The sequence below is a fragment of the Ambystoma mexicanum genome, chromosome 9, assembly GCF_040938575.1.
Source record: "Ambystoma mexicanum isolate Mex_15411 chromosome 9, UKY_AmexF1_1, whole genome shotgun sequence".
NCBI lineage: Eukaryota > Metazoa > Chordata > Amphibia > Caudata > Ambystomatidae > Ambystoma > Ambystoma mexicanum.
The window spans coordinates 1,530,940,450-1,530,968,013 of NC_090931.1; the positions used below are offsets into that span (position 1 = coordinate 1,530,940,450).

The following is a 27,564-nucleotide window of genomic DNA, read 5'->3' on the forward strand; positions in this document are numbered from 1 at the left end:
AAGCTCCACTTGGCGTCACCATTAAGGCACCAGTGGGGATAGTGTGCCAAGGACGAAGGCACCCGCATGGAGCATATAACCAGCATAAACTGGAATGGGCAATGGAACTGCACTTAAACGACCAGAAGTCATCATGGGGATGGAGGTCTAACGCCCCTCAGCAGGGATTGGGAGCGAGGAAGTCGTCATATGACATTATAATGGGAAATAAGCAGCAAAGATGGACTAACTGGGGAAGAATCTGTTTATTATTTTAGTGGGAGGTGGGATAATTGTGCCGGAAAGGTGTAGAGATATGTTCTAGAATGTTCGTAAGTTTTGATTCGGTCAGGTGACCCATGATCCATAAAGGTTAGGGGTCTGGAAGATGGGTCAGGTTAATGTCGTCTGTTCCCGTTAGGTGTAGGTTGCTGTTTTCCTTGACTTGCAACAAAATGAATACAGATGCCACTGTCATCACCCTAAATAGATGCACAAGCTTTGATTTTCTAACACACTGCTGCCATTTGCATGTTCTTCAGGTTCTCTTGCAGTTCTAAAAGAGAGGGAGAAGTCGGGCGAGAGCAAAAATGCAAGATAGCTTTTGCTGTTGTGTTGATGCATGCAGATCGAAAAGTACTCAGTGTTCTGAGTGCGGAGCAGCTTCTTTTAAGCGCACTGTGGTTTCTGTACCATGTCCAACCCTGTAGATTCTGTGTCTATCAGAATCAGCAATCTTCTTTGCTAGCTTCTTTTGTGGGACACCTACTCAAGTTTGAACTAATACGGGATCAGGTAGATTGTAGACCAATGACGGTTTAGCACTTTTGCACCCACCTTTATCCAAACAGCTTGTTTGTGATCTCTGGCGTCATCTCAGGAATGAAAACAAATTGAAGTGCTTACCATACCCTCAGCACCAGCATGGCTGTGGCCCTGAATGGATCGTGTGATGGGTGCTCAGAGCAGAGAGCTGCTGAAGTGTTCTTCTGTTAATTCATAGGGTGTCCCCCCAGAATGGATCCTTCTTCGATGGTGGATCAGAGCAGAGGCCCAACGGAAGCTTATCCTGCACTCTGTGCATTCATACGGTTTCGCCCCTGTATGGATCCGTTGATGCATCTTCAGAGCTGTGTGCTGAATGAAACTTTTCTTGCACTTTGTGCATTGATGGGGTTTCTCCCCTGTATGGATTCGCTGATGCCTCCTCAGGCTTGAGGAATCACAGAATCTTTTCCTGCACGCTGTGCACTCATAGGGCTTCTCCCCTGCATGCATCCTTTGATGCAAGATCACAGCTGAGAAATGACTGAAGCTTTTCTTGCACTCTGTGCACCCATAGGGCTTCTCCCCTGTATGAACCCTGCAATGCGTGTTCATGTTTGAAAGGTCACTGAATTTTTTCTTGCACACTGCGCACTCATAGGGCTTCTCCCCAGTGTGGATCCTTTTATGGCGGCTCAGTGCTGCAGCACGACAGAAGCTTTTCTTGCACTCTGTGCACTGATGAGGTTTCTCCCCTGTATGAATTCTTTGATGCTCAATCAGGGTTGAGGACTCTATAAACCACTTGCTGCACACTGTACACTCAAAGTTCCTCTCCCTTGTATGGGTCCTTCGATGGCGAATCAGGTCTGAGCCATTACTGAAGCTTTTCTTGCACTCTATGCATTTATGCGGTTTCTCACCTGTATGAATCCTTTGATGCCTGATCAGACAGGAGTGCTTAACAAAACTTTTCTTGCAATCTGTACATTCAAAGGCCTTCACCCCAGTATGGATCTTCTGATGCTCGTACAGATTGGAGTTGGAACTGAAATGTTTCTCACACTCTGGGCACTTGAATGGTCTTTCTCCTGTGTGGGATCTCTGATGCGCCCTCAGGTGTGACGTAGAAGTAAAGTGCTTGTGACATTCCGTGCACTCGTAGGGCTTCTCCTCAGCATGCAACCTCCAATGGTGGCTCATTCTCTGTTGAAAGAAATAGAGGTTCTATGTATTATTTTACGTCATGGGAGTAGACCTGCTGCAGAGTGGTTAATTCTCGCTTTACTCCCCACTCACAAAGTTCCCGTGCAATCCTGAGTGAAACCATTTGTGTCTCGCCTCAGATCAATTTTAGGAGTGAAAAAACAGGAGCTTGAAACAGCACCGTCCAATCATCCATGACTAAAAGACAAACCCTTCTGGTCTATCAGCAATGAGAAGATACAAAATGTACTTTCTGGGACAATGCTTCACTGATTTACATGAAAAACACAGAGCACAAATCTAGAGGACTTGGCACCACCCCCACATCTGTGCATGGATCGGCGAGAGCAAGTATGCAATTCATTTTAACTTCATGCAGCGTTTTCAACGCAGGAAACAAATTGGAACTAAAAAAGAAGAGGGGGGGGGACTACCAGCTCAAACAACGGTACTCATATAAACAACCGACAAACTGTGGAGCATCCATGTATTAATCTATCATGTCCAAAGTCGCCAGTCGCTCGCACAAAATGTATATATCAAATATAGAACAGTAGTACATTATAAACTTATTTCATTATGAACATCTATTGTCATAAAATTCACAGTGTAGAGAAATCAAGTTCAAAATGCTGGTTGTCTTACAACAGTCTCTTAAAATACGACGCACCACATGCAAAGAGTGACTCCCGTGATACAAAATACATAAGCAGATAATTCAAAATACATTTGAAAACGTATTCCTAGCCAAAAATAGTTTCCTATTTAAATATATAGCAGCAATCATCACGCAAAAGAAATACTAGCAATATTTGCAATGAAAGATGTTCCAAGAAAAAATGAATTCATGTCACAGAAGTTTTCTGGTTAGTACTATGTATCAACAATGCGAAACCCGAAACATACATGTTTCACTCCTTTAGTTGCTTGGACATTCTTCAGGGGTAACCGTAATGAAACACAACTATGAGGGTCCCTTTAGAACTTCATACAAATTCAGCGACTGACTGTGGAAACGACATATCAATATATCATTATCTTATCATTGCATTTATATTCAATAGTATTCATTCAGAAGGTGAAGGAATTAATACATTCATCCCAATGGAACCATCCTCCCTATTTTAGGAATTCTGTGTATTCTTTATATTAATAGACGTGGAAGCCATATTCAATTATTCAAATAATGATGCCAGAATTACTCTTTTAGTGATTGACTGAAAAATCAGGTAAGCGTAGATCTGTTGATAAGAGGTCTCTTACTGCCTCATTTTGTGTAGCGCTAGTAATGCTCTTCTCCCATTACTTTCACTGCTAGAAATAAACCAGGACAAGTCTCTGTACTACCCTCAGTCATGTAATCTCATATTTAGGCGCAAGTGCTGTAAGCGATGGGAGAGGACGGCGGTTCAAAAACCACTAGTCCACAGTATTGTCAAGTACTCCCAAAAATATGTGTCACTGAAGTGCACGTCATGGTATATAGTTTCATGGTGTGCATTATTGGGATGTTTCTACAGCTGCCATAATGACATCCTCTGCATGCGTCCCCACGTTGTATAGGAAGACCTAATATAGAAAGTCACCAGCCAATTATTAACACGATAAACCTATCCTGTAAAGCAGGTATATTGCCCAAATATGCGATCTAACGCATGCTACACCAGGGATGCAATTTAGGAATGTTTCAAATAAACTGGTGCTAGTCCGCCATTTCAATAACCTGGGCATCCAAATCTCAAATGATAAATACCACTGTATCATGCATCATTCTGCATACCTGTAGAACTGATTATCCGTGCAGATCTGTGAGAAGTAGAAAGCCTCTATGTGTGGCACAAGTATATAGTTTTCTGAGGCTGACACACCAACAATATCTTTGGAATATGCTATGGGAATCTTGATACCTTATGTCACTTATTTTGACATACATTAATTAGTATTTCATAACGAGAATCATGCCTGTGTTGCTCTGCGTTGTCTTGCGCCTAAGACAAATGCATTACCCCTGAGCTATCCTACTGGAAACATTGATTCTAGGATTCAATTTTCTTCAGAGATTGGTAATCCAGGCATACACATATGGGATTTTGAGGTCACACCCACAGTGATTGGTTACTCCATCAATATCTTTCGCAAAACAACAAAACAGGAACAATCTCTTACACCTGTAAAGTTTTCATCCCCCTCTCCAATTGGGACCCGTTGATACAGCCAACTCCGTAGAGTAAAAAGAATTGTAAGCAATGATGAACAATGCACGGAACTGCTGGAGATTAATGCTGAATACCTTCTTAGACAGAGATTATTCGACAGAAGAGGTCAGTGCATCCATGGCCAAGGTGCAAGATTTCTCACGGAAGGTACACTCAACAACAAAAGAGAAAAAGTAAAGTCTTCATTGATTTACACTACTAAATATTTTATCCAGAGTAAACAGATTAAAAGCTGTATGTACAGATATTGGAATGTTCGGACATCAGATTCCAGGGTAGAGCAATTATGAACAGCCTGTCTTAGCTTACAGATGCAGTTCTAACTTAAAGGACCGTCTAGTCAAGTCTGGTCACTATGGAGATTTGTGTAAACAGAGTAAGAAATCAGGCAGCTTCCCATGCAGCCACTGCACCAACTGTGGTTTTGTTATGAAAGGTAAGCTTTTTTATTACTCCAGATCAGATGAAATTATATTTATCAGGGACTATTATTTGTTAATGCATTATTATGTCATAGCAGACACATATCGACTTTTCATAATACAATATATATTTGTTACAAACACTTAGAAAATCTTCAATTCATTAAATTATTAAAATAACAGTAGATTAGTCTATCCCAAACCTCATCCATATGCAATACTTATTCTCTGTGCACAAAACGTTCCAGGAACTTAGTTCTTAGATCCTGAATTCCTGCACATTCCACTATGATATGTTTTAGAGTCTGCACTAGAGGCTTTTGACAGTACACACATGAGCTGCTACATGAAGCCTCTTGATTTCGAAGCAGCTTTACTTCACCAGTCGGTAGAAGATTAAGGTGGAACCTAGGAAGCTTGTTGGACATTTCCTGAGGTACTTGGCGAGGAAACCCTTTGGTTTGTCTAAATCAGATAAAGGTCTTGCCACCTTTGAATTTCAGGCACATGTGATAGTATTTATCCAATCGTTCCTATACAGGGCAGTTTTGTGCTGCAGAGGATTGTTCCGTAACTCAGTCTCTGTACATTCGCAGCATTTCATCATTTCACAAGCATCGCAATTCAGGGTGATTAGAAAAATGTTTGGACACATGTTAAGCATTACATTAATATTTTCCAACAGAGATCCCGACCGGGAGAGCCATAAGAGTCTGAATAGTGAAAGAACCTTCCAGTCCACCTGTGTTTGCATAGAGAGGAGACCCAGCTCATATCTCAAGCAATTAATTTGGAGACTCATTGGGAGACCAAGCACTTTTTTCCATATTCTCCCTTCCACCTTCGACCAATTGTAATTCCTAGTCATCAGATTCATTTTTACACCAAACAATAAGGAGGGAATCGCCTTTGATCTGTAAAATCTCATTAGTGGGAGTAATGAGAATTGACAAAAGGAGTACAACAGTTTATTCAATTGACAAATTAGTTGATCCGTTTTGTTGTCTAGTACAAATTCTAATGCGCCTAGAGTTGGAAAAGCCCTCAGTTTGAAGCCTAAGTATGTTATGTTGGTGGTGATTGGCACTGTCTGTTTGTTGATTGTCCACCTACATTTCAGAGATTGTTTGTAGGGCCTTTTGAATTTGACTATGTATGATTTTGCAGGGTTTATGGACAGGCCATTGAGGAATGGATTTTTCTCTAGGGCATTTAACATCCTTTGGAGACCGACAAGTGCATAATCTACGAGAACCACGTCGTCTGCATATGCAATCCAATTTAGTCTTTCTCTCCCTGCCTTTGGGCTATTAAGGGCAGATGTGCCAAGTGCTTCTCCAAGGACTGTGAGATCTAGGTTAAAAAGGAAGGAAGCTATGATACAACCCTGCTGGATGCCTCTTTCTGTGGCCATATCACTGGAGAGGTGCCCTTCCATGTTCAGTCGTACTTGTAAGTTTGAGTGGTTGTGTGGTGATATTATGATTGCCAATAATGACATGGGCATCCCCAAAGATTTAAGTTTACCCCATAGACGTTCTCTATTTATGGTATCAAACACCTACAACAGGTCGACCCAAGCTCCATACAGAATAGGTCCCCCTTTTTCATAATTTTTCACACACTATGCTCATAAGCAGTGCATTCACTGAGGTGACATTCCTTTTCGGAAACCTAGTTGGTGTTTTGACAGGATTCCATTGCTTTCTGCCCAACTTTCCAGCTCAGGGTGAGTCCCGCAAAAATGTTGCTATCCACATACAAGGGGGCGATCAGGCGGTAGTTTTTGCGGTCCGGCCAGTCGCCCTTCTTGTATATTGGGATGACAACTGCACGCTTCCATGACTCTGGAAGGCATTTCAACCTTACGATTTCCCTGACCATTCTCTCTGGAATTGTGTCCCACATGTCTATGTCCGACTTCAGAATCTGATTGGTGAGGCCATTGGGACCGGCTGCTCGAGAGGATGAGGACCTTTTAATCTGGTCTGCTATTCTATCTTTTGTTAGTTACATGCCAAAAGCAGTCTGTCGACTTTAAAGACTTCATTTGAGGGTTACATGTGTAGATTCCTGAAGAAACGGCACCAAGCAGACTCTGAAATACTATTGCCTTGCAACGTCGCTTGTGGGGCATATAAGTTTGTGACTAAGGTCCAGAAATTTCCAGAGTCACTATTTTGAAGAGAACTCAACATTAGCTCCCCATCATTCTGAAGGCGTAACTGTCTGTGGTTTCTTGACCAGTTTTTATAGTCATTCTTTAAAGATTTTAACTTTAGTGCATACTCTAAGCGGTTGTTAATTTCCCCCTTGAGGGATCAAATGGATTTTCTTAGGGTCCTTTTCTTTTGTGAAGTCTTTTCGTCATACGCATGTTTGCGCTTGAGATGTTTTTTGCTCCCCTTGGTCTCTGGGGCTCCAGCTCGCATAGGAAGTCTGCAAAGTGTTTCGGTGAACATAACTTCTGTATCTCTGAGTCTGCTGCAGTATCCCCGAGATATTTGGTATTTTGATTTAGGAAGACGCCATTCCTCCTAAACTATATGATCTGGTTTCTTCCTTCATTAACAGTTATTTGACCCATATATACACTTATTTTATTTTCAGCAGGGAAAGCACATTTGGCTACTAGCATGTTGTGATCGCTAACTGCATGCTGCTGTGTCTGGAAATGTGTGCATTTGGAGAGTGAGAAAGTTGTCAGAAACATACAGTCAATGATAGAACCCATGGCACCCTGCTGCCAGGTAGATGTCGGAGGTATGTCGCCTTCAATATTCCCATTTGCCATGTCAAAGCCCACTCAGCCATGAAGGCAGTCCACCATTTGCCTTTGCTGGTGAATCAACTCACTTTCCACGCTATGACTTGTGTTTTGCTGAGTACGCAATGCAAGTTCAAATCACCAGCAATCAATAGTGTAAAGTCTTCATGTGTGTTTTCAATCCTCGAAAGTACTGACATTAAGGATTGTAGGAAGCACATCTGACTTGTTGCCACAGGATTCCAATATATGTTTATTAGATCTATTTTTATGGCAGAAGCATTGCATTTGATTACTATGCCAATGGTCAAGATGTCGGGGAATTAATTACTAATGACAAACAACTCAGATATCATCAGTTTAGGGGTGTTTGATCGTATGAGGATTGATCGAGGCAAAACATGTATGGAAAAAAACAGCCCGCATGCGATCAATTCTCAAACATCACTATCCACCTTCCCACCCTCCTTCCCTACTTACCTGCTCGTTCGCCGCCTGATCCGCTTCAACCTTGCGGCGTCAGATCAGTCCCTCTAACGCGGGTCGGATCCAATACCGCAGGGTCACTTTTTCTTTTTCTTTTTCCCCCATCCCCCGCCTCCAATATCAAGGAAGCGGGGGACACCACGGCAACCCCTCCCCCCAAGGCCAATACACACCCAACATGGGGAGCAGGGAACACCCCGGCAACCTCTGCTCCACATGTTCGGTATGTATTAGCCAATTTGTTTGAATATATTCGGTCGAATGGTAAAGGCCAAATTCGGTCAAATGTAACATTCGGGCCAAATATATTCGAACAAATATACTAATACCACCTAATCGAGTTGTGGACAGCGATTAACAAGCCACCCGAAGGATGACCTCCCCACTCTCTTGATGCCGATTGATTGAATGTAGAGAAGCCATCCACCCACATGCGTCTCAACAACCATGTTTCCTGTAACAATACTAAATTGCAATCACGGAAGACTAAACCCCATACACTGGGGTCTTCAAAAGAATTAGAACCTTGTGTGTTCCAACACAGCACATTCATCTCCTCTCTGGCTAGAGAGATGTAGGCATAAGCCGCAATTTCATCAAGACCCGAGTGATTATTTCAGGTAATAAAGGGCTGACCTTTGATATTATGATATCTTTCCTCTGCTTTCCTCGTGGGTAGGTCCATTACCTTTGGTATACTTGTTTTCTTCCCCCTTGCTCTCTCCTCTCTCATCGGATTATCTTTCTCTTGTTTTTCTGGAGTGAGGCTCAAGCGGGCCGGGGTGGGGGGGTGGGGATTCAGTCACTGTGATCCCAATTTTGTCCGGATCAGAGCTTGCATACATCAGTGCTTTAGCACCCACCCAAGATGCAAAGCCCAATTCCACAATATGTGCATGCTCCCTATGTGGAGAGCGCACATATTCCAAGTCTTGAGATGAGAAGAAGTACAATGTTGGGATTATTTTAAAGATGGATAACAAAGTGCTCCTGTCTAGGGCTTTGTGCCTTCTGCCACTCCGTGAGCCTTGCATCCATAGTCTCGGAACGGCAAATGGACGGTCTCTGCTTATGTAATTTGTAGGCTTGTCTTCACATTCTTCAATCCCTGCAGAAAATCTGTGTGAATGATCAGAGCCACTGGTGTTTATGGCTCCACATCCATTCCTTTCTGTAACCGTCTTTTCTTCATTTCACCGATATTTTCCAGGTCTTAGATTTGTTGACTGATTTACTGGATTTGGAGCATTGGTTTCGCTCCGACGATTGTCACACAGAGACGCCTTTTGACCCTTCAGAAAGATTGGGGCCAGTTTTAGTGCTGCAAGTCTTCCCGTTATGCAATTTCTGCTCGTGGCATCATTTACGTCGCTTGACAATTTCTTATCTTGATTTTGAGTCTCAGCCAGGATCTGCTGGTGTTCAGTTTGGCTGCTTGATCTACCACACTTCGTGTATGTTGTTCCTGACGTTTCCCTTCTCTTCTGCTTCTTTGTGGTATCAGATTTTTTGAGCAAGTGGCACAGATATCCTGCTAAAGAAACGGTTATTTGTCTTTCTTCTGTTTCTTTTCTTCTCAGATTGTTTAGCTTTCCCTGCATTTGAGGCAAGGAGAGGTGGTGACTTATTTGGGATCGGCAGCATTGTGTCAGTGGATCCATTGATCTTTTTCCTTTGAGATTTTGCTTGGCTCTGACCAGATGTTGAGGATGCCTGAAAAGTATCTTACCTGTTCTCAGCATTAGTTGGTGGAGAGATGGAGATGATTGGACTCTGTTGTTGCACTTGGGTCATCTCCTATTTGTGCTCGCCTCATGAACACTTCCAGCACAGATTCTCACAAGGGTGTGTCATCCAGAGGGCAATAAATTACAGCTGCTGTAATCAAATCTGTGCTGTTCCCCCTCTGATGGCAATGACTTGAGTTGCTCTTCCAAAGAAGCTATTTTTCCTTCTAGTAATTCCATGTGTTGACCTGTTTTGAAAGTTTCATGCATTTCCCCAATGCTTGTTGTTTCTTTGATGGCTTCTGTTTTTAAGTCTTTTAGGGCATCCATTATCTTTAAGCTTAGTACTGTTTGGACGTTGACCACGGCTGATTTGCACTTTTCCATTTCTTTGGTCATCTCCATTAATGCACTTGAGTGAGTCTGAACTTCATCTTTCACCAATTCAAAAACATTGACAAGCGAGTTCAAGACAAAGCTCAGGGAAGAAAGTGTGTTACTGTTCACTGTCTCTTCTTCGGAATATTTAATCTCCTGACTCTTTGGTGGAGACTGATGTTTGATGGCACCCGGGGGCAGATCGCATTCCAAATCTTCCTTCTTGTGCCCCTTCAATGTCTTTACTCGTTTGATGTGGTTGTTGGTGGGCTTATTCATCACTGAAAGTGTGGGCGAGAAAGAGACTTTACCGATATTGGCTGTCTTCCACATCCTCTTGCCCTCTTGGATTCTAGGACTGTCCCGGTCTACCTCATTGTGTGGCATCAGATCTCTGCTGGTGCAAGATCGAATCATGTCTACCAGACTGTGACATTTGTGAATTGGAAAGTGATCATTCATTTTGGCTTTTATCGTTGCAGCTGTGAGGATATATTCCAGATCGCAAGCAGTTATCGGGTCTGTATCTTGTATAGCATTGTTTACGCGCCCAGACACCTTTGCCCACTTTGTTCTTCTCTGGATCCTCCCTTTTCGCTATTGGCAAGTGTTCTTCTTTGAGAGATCTGCTTTGCTTATCGAGCTTAGATGGTTTTATTGGGGTTTGATCCCAACGAGGGATATTCTATTACAGTGCTCCGAGATCATCTTGTAGCAATCCGCTGCGTAGATTATATGAATGCGACATTTGCAAGAGCACCCTCTCTACAGGGAATAGGGGAGGGCAGTGTAGACCTCAACGTTTGCATCAGAGGAGTGGGTGCTTGTCGTCAGTGGTAGTCTCAGCAGTGTATGTGAAGGTCTGTGTACAGTGGGAAGTACACTTCATGTCTGTGTTCAGCCAGAATTCAAAGGGGCTGTCCACAGTCACTCCTGCCGAGAACCTCACGTCCGTGTTAATCTCTGTATGTGACTCAAAAATGAGATGTGGTCAGGCAGCTGCCACTCAGTATGAGTGAACGGGAAAGACATCTGTGATATATGCAGTTTGTTATGGTTATACACAGTTATTGAGATGAGAAGCTGTAAATCAATATGAGCTCTGGAGTCGCTTTATGATGCATGTGCATACTGTTGGACCTTTAGAGGTGGGGCAGTTAATCAGTCCCTGAACCTCTGATCTTAGAGGTCGACTTGTTGCATAAAGTGCAATTATTTATTTTAGGTAGACCGGAGCCTGCCCAAATAAACTTCTGTGAACCATAGTCATGGTCTTTAAATGGATCCTGTCCTCTACGGTTAGCCAATGGAGGGCTTTTCTGTCGTCTTTAATGTGACATCTCCTTGTTTTTCCCTTACCATTCTAACGGTGTTATTTTGCAAGGTCCGACACCTCACTTGCACCAATTGGGAGTGCATTGCTGTAGTCCAGCCTGGATAGAATTGTGGCCCTTGCTATAGTGGCACCATTGCCGTAGTCTAGCCTGGATAGAATTGTGGCCCTTGCTATAGTGGCACCATTGCCGTAGTCTAGCCTGGATAGAATTGTGGCCCTTGTTATAGTGGCACCATTGCTGTAGTCTAGCCTGGATAGAATTGTGGCCCTTGCTATAGTGACACCATTGCCGTAGTCTAGCCTGGATAGAATTGTGGCCCTTGCTATAGTGGCACCATTGCCGTAGTCTAGCCTGGATAGAATTGTGGCCCTTGTTATAGTGGCACCATTGCTGTAGTCTAGCCTGGATAGAATTGTGGCCCTTGCTATAGTGGCACCATTGCCGTAGTCTAGCCTGGATAGAATTGTGGCCCTTGTTATAGTGGCACCATTGCCGTAGTCTAGCCTGGATAGAATTGTGGCCCTTGCTATAGTGGCACCATTGCCGTAGTCTAGCCTGGATAGAATTGTGGCCCTTGCTATAGTGGCACCATTGCCGTAGTCTAGCCTGGATAGAATTGTGGCCCTTGTTATAGTGGCACCATTGCCGTAGTCTAGCCTGGATAGAATTGTGGCCCTTGCTATAGTGGCACCATTGCCGTAGTCTAGCCTGGATAGAATTGTGGCCCTTGCTATAGTGGCACCATTTCCCTCACTCAAATATGGTCTGATGGATTTAAAAATCCGCAGGTAGTATTGTGCTTCTGCGCCCATCGATGCTCCCTAGAAGATCCCCAGAGTTTCTGCCTTCTCTGTAACTACGATAGGGGAGTCTTTGATGTTAAATGACTTATGCTGTTGACTTAGCTTGGCTGGAGCCGAATATCATCAGCTCCTTTTTTGCTCCCATTTAAGCACATCCAATTCCTTTCCATCCAGGCTTCAATGATGTTATATAAAGAGGCCACCTTGATGCCATCACTGGTGTGGAAGCCACTCCGCTCCACCACCAGTTGGGTGTCATCTGCATAGTTCGTAAATGTCTTTATATTCTTTTTTTCTGGCATTCTCTCTACTGAAATCGTTTTTAAACATTTGTTAGAGCACACAGTACTTTGGAAATTGTTCATTGTCTTTCGTTCATTATTACATCTTTTCGTGATATAGTTAATAGGCTGTCAGACACTCCATTATCGTTTAGTTCAATCTCATTGCTCCTAGTTCTATAAATCCTTTTTTGCTTCAAAATAGTACCACATACTTGCTGAAGGACTATCCACATCATACCCTCTACATGATGCTCATTTTCAATGTAATGTTTGACCATAAGGGCTGAAATAATGTGCAGCTCTTATGCAGCTCTTATGCTGTATTATTCTTGTCTTGATATTCCATTCTGTCTTCCCTATATATGGGATGCACTACTCACCGTAATCATATTTCTGATGCTTGTATCTCCTTATATTCACATGCTATGCATAGGCCGACATCTAGTGGAGCTGCAGAGTATTACAGTTGTTGTTTTTCGAAACACGAAAAGGGACGTCGACAGGGCGTGCCAGTAATACTATCCCTAGGGTGACGATCACGGTACCCATGGTCCTTCACGCGTCGAGGTTCCTCAGATTGCTTTGTTTCTGACACGAGGTAGCATAAAGTGTAGCGTGAGTACAGGTGTATCCAAGCAGATATGTATCAAAGAAGCTCATATAACATCAATGCACCTTCTCTCAGCGGAGGAAGGGTGGGCGCATGTGACTCTAAGCAGATAAAAGCATCAGAAATATGATTACGGTGAGTAATGTATCCCTTATGAGGCTTGTGGAATCTGCTTAGATCACATGTTATCCATAGATGAGCGAGCAGTGTTAGGAGAAGGTGGTGGGTTGTGAGAAGTTCAAGCGGCAAATAGATATTTTAGAACTGCTCGTCTCTCCTGTGTATCTGCTTTGGAATGTGTCAATGCAGAAGTGCTGAGTGAAAGTATGTACTGAGCTCCATGTAGCTGCTTTGCAAATGGTGTCTAGAGGGACATTTGTGATAAAGGCCAAAGAAGCTCCTGTACCCCTTGTGGCGTGAGCTTTTGGTGTGAAAGGCAGTGTTTTGCTTGATAATGAGTAACAGAGCTGTATGCATCTGACTATGCGGTCTCCTTCTCTGCCTGGTGCTACAGAGACAAACAATTGGTCTGTTTTCATGAGCGGTCTGGTCTTGTTTACATAGTAAAGGACTGCCCCTCCTTGCATCTAGTGTATGGAGTTTCTTCTCAGCTGAGCTGGTTGGGTTTTGAAAGAAGGCTGGTAGCTCAATGGATTAGTTTACGTGAAATCTGGAGATGAACTTAGGAGAAAACCTAGGGTGTGTGTGTAAAACCAATTTTTCCTTGTGGATGACAAAGAAAGGTTCCTGCGCTGACAATGCTTGAAGTTCACTAACTCTTCTTATGGAAGTAATAGCCACTAAGAAGGCAGTTTTATATGTAAGGTGTTTAAGACTTGCCTTGTGCATAGGCTCAAAGGGAGGTCCCATGAGCTTTGCAAGAACTCCATTGAGATCCCACCCTGGCGGTGGGTTTGAAATCGGAGGGTGAAGTCTCTTAAGTCCCTCCATGAATGCTTTGATGACGGGGACTTTCCACCACAATACTTTACTCTGAGAGGTTGATCAAGCTGATACAACTGCCAGGTGAACCTTTATAGAGTTGAATACTAACCCTGAGTCTAACAAGTTAACAAGTGGAGCATATTATGGAGAATGTGGGAAGGAGTACATTCCATTGGGTGTATCTGTTTGGACTGGCACTAGATCAAAAATCCCTTCCACTTGTCGAAGTAACAATGTCTGGTGTTTGGTTTGCGAGCTCCCTTGAGGATATCCATGCACCTTTGTGGCAGGTTTAGATGTCCAAACTCTATGACATCAGGAGCCAGTCTGCCAAGTTCATTGAGTGAGGTTGAGGGTGCACTGTTAATCCCCTGTGTTGAGTCAGTAAGTTGGTTTGGCACGGGAGTTTGATGGGATCGCACATCGCCAGTTTGCGCATGTGGATACCAGGGTTGTCTCGCCCACATAGCAGCAACTAGGATGAGCGTCATCTGCTGTTTATGAATCTTGTTCACCACCTTGTTCATAAGAGGTGTTGGGGGGGGGGGAAGCTTAAGCAAATGTCCCTGACCAGCTCATCCATAGGGCCTTCCCCTTGGAGTCTGGTTGGGGGAACCTGGACACAAAGTGTGGGCATGGTTTGTTTTCTCTTGTAGCAAACAAGTCTAGCGTGGGGTAACCCCACTGAGAGAAGATGTGGTCTACAACCTCTGTGTCTAGTTGCCACTCGTGTTCCTCTGGTAGGGGGATCTCCACTGAGTGAGTCGGCTAGAGTGTTGAGTTCACCTGGAACGTGTTCTGATGATAGGAACATCTTCCGTCTGAGTGCCCATTTCCAATGTTTTTGTGCTAGCTTAGACAGATTTGGAGAATGTGTGCCTCCCTGTTTGTTGATGTAAAACATCGCCTTAGTGCTCCAAGTGAGGATCTGTACCGACTGATTTGCTAGCTGTTCTTCGAATGCTTGAAGAGCTTTGAATACTGCTAGAAGTTTAAGCAGATTGATGTGTTTCTGCTCCGTGGCATGAGTCCATAGACCATGTGCTGTGTGATGAAGGTGATGAGCCCCGCACCTGGAGAGTGACACAGACGTACGTGTGGGACCAGGAAAATGCAAAATGCCATCATGCCTAGCAAACACACAGCTTTGCGTATGCTTATCTGGTGGCTGGTACGATAATGAGTTATTTGCATTCACAAGTTTTGGACTCTTTCCTTTGAGGGAAAGACTAACCCTTCCTCCGTGTTTATTACAGCTCCTATGAACTGTTTGGTTGTGCTTGGCACAGGGTTTGATTTATTTCTCGTTTATTGAGAAGCCCAATTGGAAGAGAAGGTTGGTAGTTCTTTAAGTGTTTTGCCTGCAAATTTGGGGCGTCTCCCCTGTAATTAACCAGTCGTCCAGGTAAGGGTATACTGAGATTGCCTCCCTGCACAGGTGTGCTGGCACCGCCGCCAGTACCTTTGTGAATACCCCTGGAGCAGATGCTATTCCGAAAGAATTGGCAGTGCTGGTTTGCTATATTGAAACACAAGATTCTACCATGCGCTGGGAACATTGAAATATGAAAATAAGCATCTTTCATGTCCAATGTTGCCATGTCCCCCGCTTTAGCAGACGGATTACTTCCTGTAGCATGGTCATACAGATTTTTGTCGGTTGACATAGGTGTTTGCAGGGTGTAGGTTTAATACTGGGCGCATTGTTAGATCTTTTTTTTGGCACAAGGAAGTAGGTTGAACAGATACCCTTGTTTACCTGGTCCGCCAGGACGATTTCTATGGCGTCCTTGAGAAGCAGCGTAGTGATCTCCTTGAGAAGGATGTGTTGTTCTTCCTTGGAGTGTGTCTTTTGATGCGGGGGATGGTTTTGGGGTCTCTGAAGAAGCTCCATGCAATAACAGCCCGCCGCGGTTGATACCACCCACTTGTCTGAGGTGATCCCCCCCTCCCATGCATGGGTGAAGTGTGTAATACGCCCTCCTACTGGAGAGCCATGGGAGGGCACCTGAAGCGAGTGGCCATTGTTTAGGAGGTGTACCTCGACCTCTGCATGTGGAGGACCTCCCCCGTCCACGAGATCAGCGCTGGACTCTCTGGAATCCCTGCGAGGCTTGACCCTGGTTGTTACCCCAGGAAGAGCCCTGACCTTGTCCCTAACTTGAGCCTCTTTTGGGAGTTTTGGCCACAAAACCGATGAAAATTGTTTCCGCCTCTCTCGCCTGGTGGTTTGTTGGTCAGCTGGCCTAGAGACTTTAAGGTATCATATTCCTCCTTGGCAGACTTTAATGTGTCTTCTACGGCTTTCCCGAATAAGACGTTGGGTTCCACCGGAATATTAAGGAGTATAGCTTGGGTTTCAAGTTTGAAGCCAGACTGACGTAGCCATGAGTGGCGTTTGATGCTGGTCCCTTCGGCAATAATCCTGCCCTCATGGTCTGCGGCATCTAGGTTGTTTTTCAAGATGCAGCTGGATGTTGCCTTGCCATCTACTGCTACCAAGGGCAGTTGTGATTTTAGAGGTTCGGGAGCTGAAGCTATAAGTGTAGTTATCTTGTCCCATTTGTGGCAGTTGTAGCTTGCCAGAAGTGTTGAGTTATTGGTGATTCTGGTCTGTAAAGTTGCCGAAGTGGCTACCTTTCTCCCCATAGTGTAGAGTTTTTCGCTCTCCTTATCAGGGGGCGCCTCTGACAAGGCTAACAGTGTTCCGGCCCTCTTACGAGTCGTAACCACAAGCAAATCTGGCTTAAGCTGGCCCCTGATGTAAAGTGGGTCAGATGGTGCTGGACGGTTGACTACCTGGTTTTCAGAGACGGTTGAATACTTCTTTGGACGCATTGCAAAATAAGACTTAATTGGGTGGTGGCTTTTTTGTCCCCCAATATATCCTCCACAAAATCTTTATCGAGCTGAGTCTCTTGGGTTTGGATTCCAAAGTGTTCAGCTGCCTTTATAAGCATATCATTATGCAGTGGCGGATTGTCAACTGGCGAATCGGCCACTGGTGAGTCCTGTTAAATTGGTGAGGCTAGGTTATACACCTCCTCCTCCTCCTCCTCCTCCTCCTCCTCCTCCTCCCCTCCTCCTCCTTCTCATCATCATAATAATGATCTGTCTCGTGAAAGGTTTCATTGTCGTCAGTGTCAGTCTGTACATCATACAGATCACTCTGGACTAGTTCGACTGTAGTCGAAATAGGAAGATTATTTGGTCACGTTCTCCCAGCTGGGGGCTGGGAGGTCGAAGCCTCAGCTGTTGGAGGTGTGGTGTAGAAGTTCTGATATGCCTGTGAGTTCTTCTCGAAGAAGTTGGCCATAAAGGTCATCCTAGTCATGACTCTTGTCTATGTGGGTCATTACGAGTTTGGAGGCAGCCATGGTGCCGTTAGCACCATGGCTGCCCCCAAACCCGTGTCCGGGTCGTTGGAATGGGGCCTTACCGGGTCATTCCGACCTTGGAGGACCCGGTAAGTCCCCATTCTGAACACCATTCCCCATTCCCATTTGAGCCCCCATAGGGCTCAATGGGAATGGGGAAGGAGCTCCATGGTCCCTTAACGGCTCCCGCTAAGGGCACCCGGACAAACCAGCTGGTCTTAGTGGGACCCGCTAAGGGACCTCGGAATGCGGCGGTAGGGGGGGTTAACGGCACCAGGATTCTTACAATTGCCGTTAACCCCCTACTGCCGTACTCGTAATGACCCCCCTATGTCTGCAGCAGTCCATGTGGCTGAACTTGGAATGACACCAGGCTACTGAGGAGTAGTTGCCTGTCCTAGGAGTGTAGGCTGGTCCTGTGGTGTAGACTGGGGCTGAGTTTGTAGCTGGCCTTTGTTCTTTAAGGCTTCTGCCAAGGACCCTTCCTCGTGGGGAACAGTGCGTTTCTCCCTGTGAGTAGTGGTAGAGTTGTCCTCGTTAGACTTCTCCTTATGATTGGGGCTCTTGGAGGAGTGTTTCTTTGAATGTTTAGACTTAAGCAGGCTCTCAGGGACATGCTTCTTGACTATGGGCCTCATTACGACCCAGGCGGTAAGTTACCGCCTGGGCCGTGACTTTACCACCATGGCGTAAACTACGTTTACGCCATGGTGGTTGGCGGACTTACCGCCCCATTCCGACCTAGGCGGGGCGGTAAGTCCCCAATCCCCATTTACCCTTCCCCATTCCCATTTTTGCCCCATAGGGCATAATGGGAGTGGGGAAGGCGTTAATTACGCCACCGTAAATTACGGTGGCGTAATTAACTCCATGGTCCCTTAGCGCCATGGATTTTAACACCTGCTAAAAGCAGGTGTTAAAAGCACCATGGCGCTAGGGGACCTCGTAATTGGCGGTAAGGGGTCGGCGCAGCTAACGCTGGCGTTAACCCCTTACCGCCAGGGTCGTAATGAGGCCCTATGTGTTTAGTGCTGCAGATCGTGAGTGTGCCTTCACCTCTGTGTGTCGTCCCCGTAACAGAGCCGCCTGCCTGTCTTTTGGGGTTGGGGGCTTGCACTCGGCAACCTAACCGTTCCCCGTTGCCTTTGCTGTCCGTAAAGACTGTGACGCTGCCATCACTGGAGGCTCCCTCCACGTCCATGGCGGCCTCGGCCTGCATGGCGTGATGGGCCCGGCGCTTTGTTCTCCAGTCTTGCAGTGTTTTTGGATTGAAGAGCTTGCAGGCTTGACAATGCCCCTCGTCGTGATCCGGTGCTAAACACAAATTGCACTCCCGGTGCTTGTCTATCCAGGGGAATTTTTGGTTGCACGTGGGGCAAAACTTAAATGGAGTGTTCTCAATGTGTGTGTGAAATGGCAGCCAAGCGAGAAAAGAGAGGATGAAGGGGAAAATGCATTCCACAATGACCCCCCCTCCACTCTCCCTACTGTTAGGGCTAGGCCCGGAGGGGCCTTCAAAAGCCGAAAGGGTCCGTTGAGTCTGGGATTTCGTTCGCCGGTCGTCCTGTCCACTGTGTCGATGAAGTAGTCGAAGTCAGTTTAGAGAAAGTACAGAAAGAGTAACTAATGTTAATTTTCAATAGTAAATGGCGTTAGACTAAATGAACTCTGCGATTAAGCGTCCGTCACAATGGTGAAAAAAAACAATCTGAAGGACCTCGATGCGTGAAGGACCATGGGTGACGTGGACGTCACACTAGGGATAGTATTACTGGCACACCCTTTTGACGTCTCTTTTCGAGTTTCGAAAACAACTGTAATACTCCACAGCTTCCACTAGATGTCGGCCTATGCATAGCATGTGATCTAAGCAGATTCCACAAGCCTCAGAAATATATATAGGGCGTAGCGACCCTGTAGTTATGGTTAAGTTGCTCAACCCATAGAAAGAGCACTTTTTGAGCCTCTTATAACTTCACCCCCCCAGACGAATCTTCACAAAAAGTATATGGCCCAGTCAGATTGATTCTGTGAAGTTTGTTGAGGTTTCGTTTAGGGGGGCCCAAAATGTATGGTTTTAAATGTATGGTTTTTCCCATAGACGCAATGACAAAAAAATGTTGCTCACGCCTAGAGCTCAAACCGCACGGATGTTCACCAAATGTGCGGGGGGAGCAGCAGATTGGTCATGAAAGCGTGCCTTTGTAAATTTGGCGTAAATCCCTCCAGTAGTTTTTTTGTACAACGACCGAAAAGTTGTACTTCACTCACTGGGGGGTCCTCACAAGATTGTGTGAGTCGCATGAACTCCTCGATCATGGAATTTAAAGGGGTGTATCATTTAAGTCCATTTGCCCCTCACACACAATCTTGTTCTCTGGATTTGCCTCCCTTCTGGGCCTCGTTTGGGAGAATTTCTGGAGAGAAACGATCTGTATACTTGGGTCTCAGATGCCTCCTGGGCCTTTAGCCATTTGTTTTGAAGGACTTCTATGGCCCCTTTCTGCATTTTGATATTATTTTTTAAATCGGCGATAGGATCGCCTAGGGATAGGGTTACTGCTGATTTTACGCCTACTAATGAACTCTCGCATTCACTCACTCCTCTCGTCAAGTTGAGGAGGAGGCCTGAATGAGTTTGTATGTCAGTCCATAACAACTCAAAGACATTTACAAGAGAGTTCAGCACAAAACTCAGGGCTGTTAATGTAGCATCACTCAGCTCTTTAGCTCGCCCAATAGAGACGTCTCCACAATCTGGTCTTAATTATCCCTTGATACGTTGCACCGGAACCCCTCATATGATAAGTTATTTATAACGCAATTAATACCCAGAGGTTTCTAAGCACGGACCCGGAGATCGAACCTGTGTTGCTCCATGTCGCCTTGCTTCCAAGGCGAGCACGTTGCCCCTGAGCTATCCTCCCTATCATATAGATCAGAATGCCCAAGTACCGGATTTAGGGCAGGACCTTGTGCGACTGTACCCAGGAAAATTAATGGGCAATGACTCTCCAGAATTTTCATGGACGTTATTACTGTCCGGTGAGTGATCACTTAGGTTAAAGGAGGTGACTGGATCCTCCAATCTGAGCAGTTCATCATCGCCCGCGCTGCAGTATTTCCTTCTCGGGAGCAGGTCTTTTATGCTTTGAGGTTCTTGCTGACACTCCTCGTGCATATTAGCTGCAATCCCATCCAGCTCTTCAACCTGTACCCACGAGCAGATGTTTCTTTTCCCATTCAAACCTATCCCAATTTCTAAAAATGTTACTACATACCTGGTCCCTGCTGGCCATGCCCACTTTACCCCCATTGCTGATCCCCTGTGGTTATGGCCAGTAGCTAGATTGTCTGGGGCATGGCATTAGGCCATGCTCCAGACAATCTGGCCACTGCCCATGGCCACAGGCTATACCTCAATCACCAAAAGGTATATAACTATTTATTTGTAACTACAAACTAAAACACAGACACATTTGTAAAACCATGCTTTCAGGTCCTTGCCAATGCTCCTTCAGGAGTTTGCTGCACATCCACCCAAAAGTGTCAAAATATAAATACATAGAATAGTTATTTAACTTAGCCCCCCACTTGACATTCAGACTTTGCACAAACATTCAAGGTTGGGTCTATAATCTCTCTGAAAACCTGTGTCCATATTCGTCAAATGGCAGCAAAGTAGTTATAAGCCATCTAAAATCCCGGGAGGATACCTCAGTGGCAACGCGCACGTCTAGGAAGCAAGATGACACGAAGCAACAGGTTTGATGCCTGGGTCGCACTTAGAAACCTCTGGGTGTTTAAGCGCGTTATACATACGCAACTAAGAAAAAAAAACAATTACGCAGCTAAAAAGAAAACAATTCTTGTAACAGCGCCTCGATGCCAGCGGGCTGTGTGAGCGCTTTAAAAATGCAAAATAAAAAAAAATAAAAAAAGAAGGGAGTCTTGATTCGTCCCAGGGGACTCCAGTGGTAAACACAGAGTCAAATACCAAGGCGCTTAAAACTAACGGCAAAACCAATAAAAATAAAAAAGAGGAGAGTGCTGGAGGGTGAACTAAAAGGGGGCCAGTTGAGTAAAAACTCAAAAAATCAGAAGGCCAACACTAAGAGGAAGGGTGCGACAGCCCATTTTGTCCGAGCCATTAACGAGAGACTTGGGCACCAGACCAACATTCTGATAGCAGTACAAACAATGACATCACAAAAGGAACTAGGGGTGGCTCCAATTTACTTGCGTGGCAAATAGAACAAATCCCAGGATGGATGGCCAGCAAGAGAAAGAGGAGGCATCTTAACAAATACATCACCAAAATTATAATAACCCCAATCGCCGCCCTTATATCTAAAGTATGGGCTAAGAGAATAACGGGGAGAAACACGTACCATTCTTTGCATAGAACTGGCATCCTTGCTGAATTTCATATGGTCGATGAGCTCCTCTCCTGTGCATCAGAGGGCATTGGATATATCAGATCTCCTGACTATTAAAACATCCATATATGGAAATGGGATTGATAAAGTTGGGAGCAAATGCGATCTTAATCTCGGCCCCTACTTTGCTATTGAGGTGACTGCAGAACCACTTTTTGATTCAGAAAGACTTGCTGCTTTGCCAAGAGACCAGAGGGAGCGTTCACCTCACCAAGAGAGTATTCTTGATTCTTGAGGTCCAGCACGTTCAGAGAAAATAAAGAAGACACAAAGCTGAACCGACAAATAAGTAATCCCCAGAATGATTGGTCCCTGATCCCAGAAATAATTTTCCAGGTCTTTCAGTAACTGGGCCTAGCTCAGAAGTCCATCTAGCCCCTATAACAATAAAACTCGTGGGATGGAACATGAGGTTCACTAGCTCTTTCAAGATCAAGACAATGAGAGAGGAGATTTTCAATTGCCACGACCTAATAGCCTTCCAAGAGACCTGATTAACCATGAAATTCATGGTAGATGGCTTTTAGATATTCGAACAATTGGCACAAAGCCAGGAAATAGGCAGACAGGCAGGGGTCTTCTGCTAGCCTTAAGAAATTCCATCTTAAATGCCACTGAAGTGATGAGTAAGTAGAACGATCCCGGGGATCCGAGCTGCCAACACCAGACAAAGAGAGACTCTTGGCAGAATATTGCAGTGATTAATGTTTACTGAAATCCTACAGCCTCTGTTGTTAGGCAGAAACCTGTGCAGTTCCCTTAGGGACCACTGCAAACGATTTAGGACTACAGGTGGTTGGCAGTAAACCCAATTGGTAGCAGTCTGTACCACCCAGATTTACCTGGTAGCTGTGGCTGAGCAGTCAGACTTCCCTCAAGAAGAGTTAGGCAGTATATAGAGTATACACAATAGGTACAGAGATACAGTAGCACAAGCAAACACTGACCAGAGCTTTGGTGTAAAAGTATATAATTATATATTTAAAGACACACTTGTAAATCACACTAGCACAAAAAGAGGTAAGTACATTCAACACACAGTCACTATTATATATATACACAACCCTGATTATTTATTAGACAAGTCTTAATGAGAAACACCACTTATTTTCAGACAGAGGTGAGTGTTTAACATAAGATGGCACTCTAATCAGTTATAGAAAAAGGGAGGGAAAAGGCAGAGTTATGAAAGCACACAATTTCAATACTTTTCAAAGAACCACAGTAAGGCAGTTTAGGCAAAGTCTACTGGAGAGCAAGGAAGTTCAAATGCCAGGCCCACTCTTAGAGAGAGCACGCGAAATGTGTCCAGGATCACACAGTGGGGTTATGCCCAAAGAGTCTTTGTAGATAGTTCACAAAAGATTGAGATCAAGTCAGGGAAAGTTAGTTAACAGGCCCCAGGCTAACCCAGGTTAGAAAGTCGAGGATTTACTGTCACCCCGAACGATCTGTCGCAAGGGAAGCCAGGCGGGACACAGTACCTGAAATGGGAAGAACGCTCCAGCAGGGGCAGTTGTTCCTGGCAGCGGGTGCAAGTCGGTGTTTCGTCCAGAGGAAGAGGAGGTCTCGACGTGGAGGAAAGATGAAGGTCGTTGCACTGCCAGGGAAGAAACCAGCCTCAGAGTTTTCCGGTTACAAAGTACTACCCTTTTCTTTGTGGTAGTGGTAAACCGTGGTATTCCGGTTGCCGGGGTGCTTGGCACAGGCAAGGCGGCCACGAGATGGTCCAGGAAGGCGAAAAGACAGGCAAACTGGTTATCCCCACCAGTCAAAGGAAGAAGACTCTCCGGACTGGAGATCTCCTCTGTCGTCGGGGAAAAGTGGTGAGACGGTTCAGCAGGGCTCCACCGGTGGTGTCGTCGTTGCAGGTCGGCTCGGCTTCTCCCTCCTCAGATTCTTTAGGTCCTGTGGCGACTTCTGAAGTTCCAGTCCCCAAAGCCCTGCTTTTATGCAGAAAACCCCCATTCATTCAGCCGAGCTGTCACTCAAACATGCTAAGTGGTGAGCCGGGCTGGGCCAATCACACAAGAGTGCGACTTGAGTTGCAGAGGCAATCCAGTCCAGGGTGCCTAAACCCCCTCCCACACCTCCTGTGGTACCCAGACAGAGTGGCACCACTTTTGTAGGCTTCTGTGGAGAAGCCCGCCAAAAAGTGGAACAAAGGGCTCGACTTGGGTTGGAGTCACAGAAGCGAACACAAACGCCATTTTGGAACCAAGTTTCGGCAAAAAATACCAACCGGTGAATTTATATTAATTTAATAAACCGGCGGTATGTTCGAGGCGATTTTAAAAAGTGGTAGCCTCGAACAAGGGGAAAATCCCATAGGAATATATTCGCGGTCGAATATAAAAAGTAGTATCCACTGCCACCAGCCAAAACTCGGTCGGGGGGAACTGGACAGTGCCCCCTCGAACAACAGACCCCGGGGCAATCGAATTGCCCCAACCAGTACGTCCACAATATGATGGTTTGTACTGGTTTCTGTTCATAAATTGGGACTAGTAAAGCCAATGGTGACTTTACATGCCCTGGGAGACAGTAGTCAGTCCCAGGGTATGGAGTCTATGTTTGAGGGACGCTACGACACCCCTGGGTTACTGCATGGAGGGTGCTGTGTAACCCACATATCAAAAACACATGAAGCCCTATGGGGTAAAGGACCCCATAGCCCACAGAACACATACAAAGTCAAAGGAACACCTCAAATCATGTCTAAGAGTGGGAGAAAAAGAGTCTCACTCTTAGCAGGAGAAAGAAATAAACCCCAAAAATCCAGCAAAGCTGCTGGGGGACTCACTAGGTTTGGGAAATTAGCCTTTACAGAGAATTCTCCCTAACACTTGCCCCCCCACCCCAGACTAAGGGACAGGAGGATTTAATCCACTCCTGGATGAATCTCATACCTCTAGTCGATGACATACATCCTAGAGCAGTGATGGCGAATGCGTGGCACGCCGAGCCGTCTCTGTGGGCACGCCGTGACTACAGTCATACACTGTAGTCACGGCGTCGGCTCCCACAGTTCTCTGGGGAGAACCCTGAAGCCACACCCCCCCGATAGGACCTAGACGGGTGGAAGTGTTATGCATATTAATGAGCTGCCTCTAGCTGAGTTTAAACAGGACGAATGGCTGTCCAGATTTCCTCTTCAAATCACTGGGGACTTCTAAAAGTGGGCGTGTCTCTGTTCCCCCCTTCCCTGGGAAAACTAGCTTTTTTTTTTCCTTCTCCTGTGCGGATGAGATGGTAATTCCCCCTTTTCTAGCCCCCCCCGCCCTCCCAGCTTTGTGTGGCAGTATCCCGGAGAAAGGAACTGCATGCCAGAATGTGAAGTTTTCCCTGCCCCCTCCCTCCCTTTCTCCGCCGAGCGCCCGTGCTTTGTCCAGGCAGGGCAGGAGTTGATTGTGGGGGTAGTTCGCAGCTTGCCTCGCCGAGCGAGTCCGCCTGGATCCCAGCCTGCGCCGGATTCATTACCTCACTCCCAGCCAGCCAGGAGCAGCAGGACTGAGACTGCCGGGAAATGTCTGCACAAGGTTCTGCGGCGGTAAGGTAACGCGCTCGCCTGCGTGCGTGTGTGGCTCTGCTCGAGGCTGATGTGAAATGCGTGTCCGCCACCTGACTGCTGTCTCGTGGTCCTCTTTCTTTATCTCGTGCCGACTTCATATCACACACCAGAATCCTCGTGTTCGAAATGTGCCGGTGAAGGGCCCGTTAGCCAAATAATGGCCTCCCTTGCTTGAGTCGGTAGCCGGATGGGGATGGGGAGGACGTTAGGGGGTCTGTTTTGGATGGGCGCGGTTAAGAACCCGTGCTCGGCTCGAGGACTTTAAGAGGGTGGGTTTGGTTTAAGACCACCGACGTTTGGAGGAAGGGGACGTCTGGGATGAGGAAACGCAGCCAGATGTACACAAGATAAATGGTGGGTGTTTAGTGCCATGGCTTGCAGAAGATTACCGCTTTTGTACCACCACAAAGTGCATTTGTTGCGACAGGGGGATGCTTGCATCAAATGTGTATGCTCTGAACTGCACCACAACAGTGAAATGGGGCGTGCACACCAGTGTTCAAAGAGTAAGAGACGATTACTGGTACACCAACTTGAGCGAGAGGCGGAGGGTGCAGTGTTTGTCCTTTTTTTTCCTTCATTGGCCCAACAGACTTTTGGGACCGATGTGGTTTGACCTCGGAATTAAAAATGTATTTTTGCCTTATTAAATGATAAAAGCAAAATAATGTTAGTGCATGGCGATATGTTAACATTTTTGTGTGTTTCTGTTGCAGACCTGCAGCAATGAAACGGTGCAGTAGTGTCTCTTGCCCAGCCTCTTTCCCCTGCCTAAGTACAGTCGGTGAATGGGCCAGGGCAAGCTCAACGTGGGTAGCTCCACACTACCAACCTGTCAGCCCCATCATAGTGTTATTTCTATATAGATTTCTCTTCACGAGTTGTCTGAAGATCTCTAAAGCCTGTTATAAAATCTATGTGGACACCCTCATTTGTATATGTATTGCAATGTGAAGGGATGTCACCGCAAGTGACTTTGCAGTGGCTCTGTCTGGCTTCTTCTTGCTGATTGTTTCTATCCATCAGCAGTGATTTTGGGATACAAGGCTTGAGCCTCATTACTCCATCTTCTCAGGATGAGAATGTAGTTCTGTGTTGGGATTCTTCATGGTCTGTGTGGATTTGTCACAGTTTATTATGTACCTTTTTTGTGAAATGTTGCAATAATATTTTTGGTATAGGTAGGTAGGGATAGATTTGTATTGGGTGCTTCATCCGTCTTTATTTTGTGTTTTGTGTAGACTTGAACACCCAAAAATGAGTACATCAAAGAAGGCAAAATTAAAAACAGAAAGTGGAAGATCATTCCAAGAGGCCTGGACACAGTCATTTGGAGTGATTGAACGCAATGGGAAAGCGTTATGTGTTCTGTGTAGTGAAAGTGTTGTATCTCGCACATCAAGTGTCAGACGTCATTTTGATACCAACCATAAAAGTGTTGCGGAACTTGGTAAAGCTGAAAGAAAAGAGTTTCTTGATGGTAAATTAAGGAAATATCACTGCCAGTATCGTAGTTTTTGCAACTATCTTTCTAAAACAAATTATCTGGCAACTGCCAGCTTTGAAATTTCACTGTGCATAGCAAAACATGGGAAGCCCCTCTCTGATGGCGATTTTATCAAAACGGCCATGTTGGCTGTGAGTAATTCCCTTTTTCATGATTTCCCAAACAAGGACAAAATTAAGCAACGAATCTCTGAAATGCCACTTAGCAGAAATACTGTTAAAGATAGAGTCCTGCGTATGACAAGTGATGTTAGTCAGCAGCTCACTACTGACTTACAAAAGGCAGCCTGTTACTCCATGTGCTTATAAATAATCATGCAAGGCTAGCAGTAATTTTGCGTTATGCTGTTGGTGACACCATGAGAGAAGAGCTCATGAAACTGGTGTCTTTGCCTGGAAGAACACAAGGGATAGATATCTACAATGCTGTGATGGAGGCTTTTTTGTCACAAGACATAAGGCCAGAAAAAGTGGTTTCAGTTACTAGTGATGGGGCACCTTCCATGGTGGGGGTAACATCTGGTTTCATACAGTTTTTTGTTAAAGAAACAAAGCATCCAGTCATTCAATTTCATTGTATTATACATCAAGAAGCTCTTTGTGCCAAGGAAAGCAGCAAAAAATTAGACGATATTCTCAAGGATGTCACAAAAATGGTGAATTACATCATGGCTCATGCTCTTAATTGTTGACAGTTTCAAGCGCTTCTTGATGAGGTACAGGCACAATAATACTTTTCTTATGTA

General features: G+C 45.3%; 1 protein-coding gene across 2 annotated transcripts in view; it reads right to left on the reverse strand.

The window, feature by feature from the left end:
* Window positions 1-227: 227 nt before the first annotated feature.
* The window catches only part of LOC138489446 (zinc finger protein 583-like), a 55,084-nt gene continuing 27,747 nt past the window's right edge, over window positions 228-27,564 (reverse strand). For both annotated transcript variants that reach the window (XM_069617169.1, XM_069617168.1), the window contains one exon: window positions 228-1,950. In XM_069617169.1, the coding sequence (XP_069473270.1) occupies window positions 940-1,947 (1,008 nt within the window). In that variant the 5' untranslated portion in view covers window positions 1,948-1,950 and the 3' untranslated portion in view covers window positions 228-939. The remainder of the gene's footprint in view (window positions 1,951-27,564) is intronic.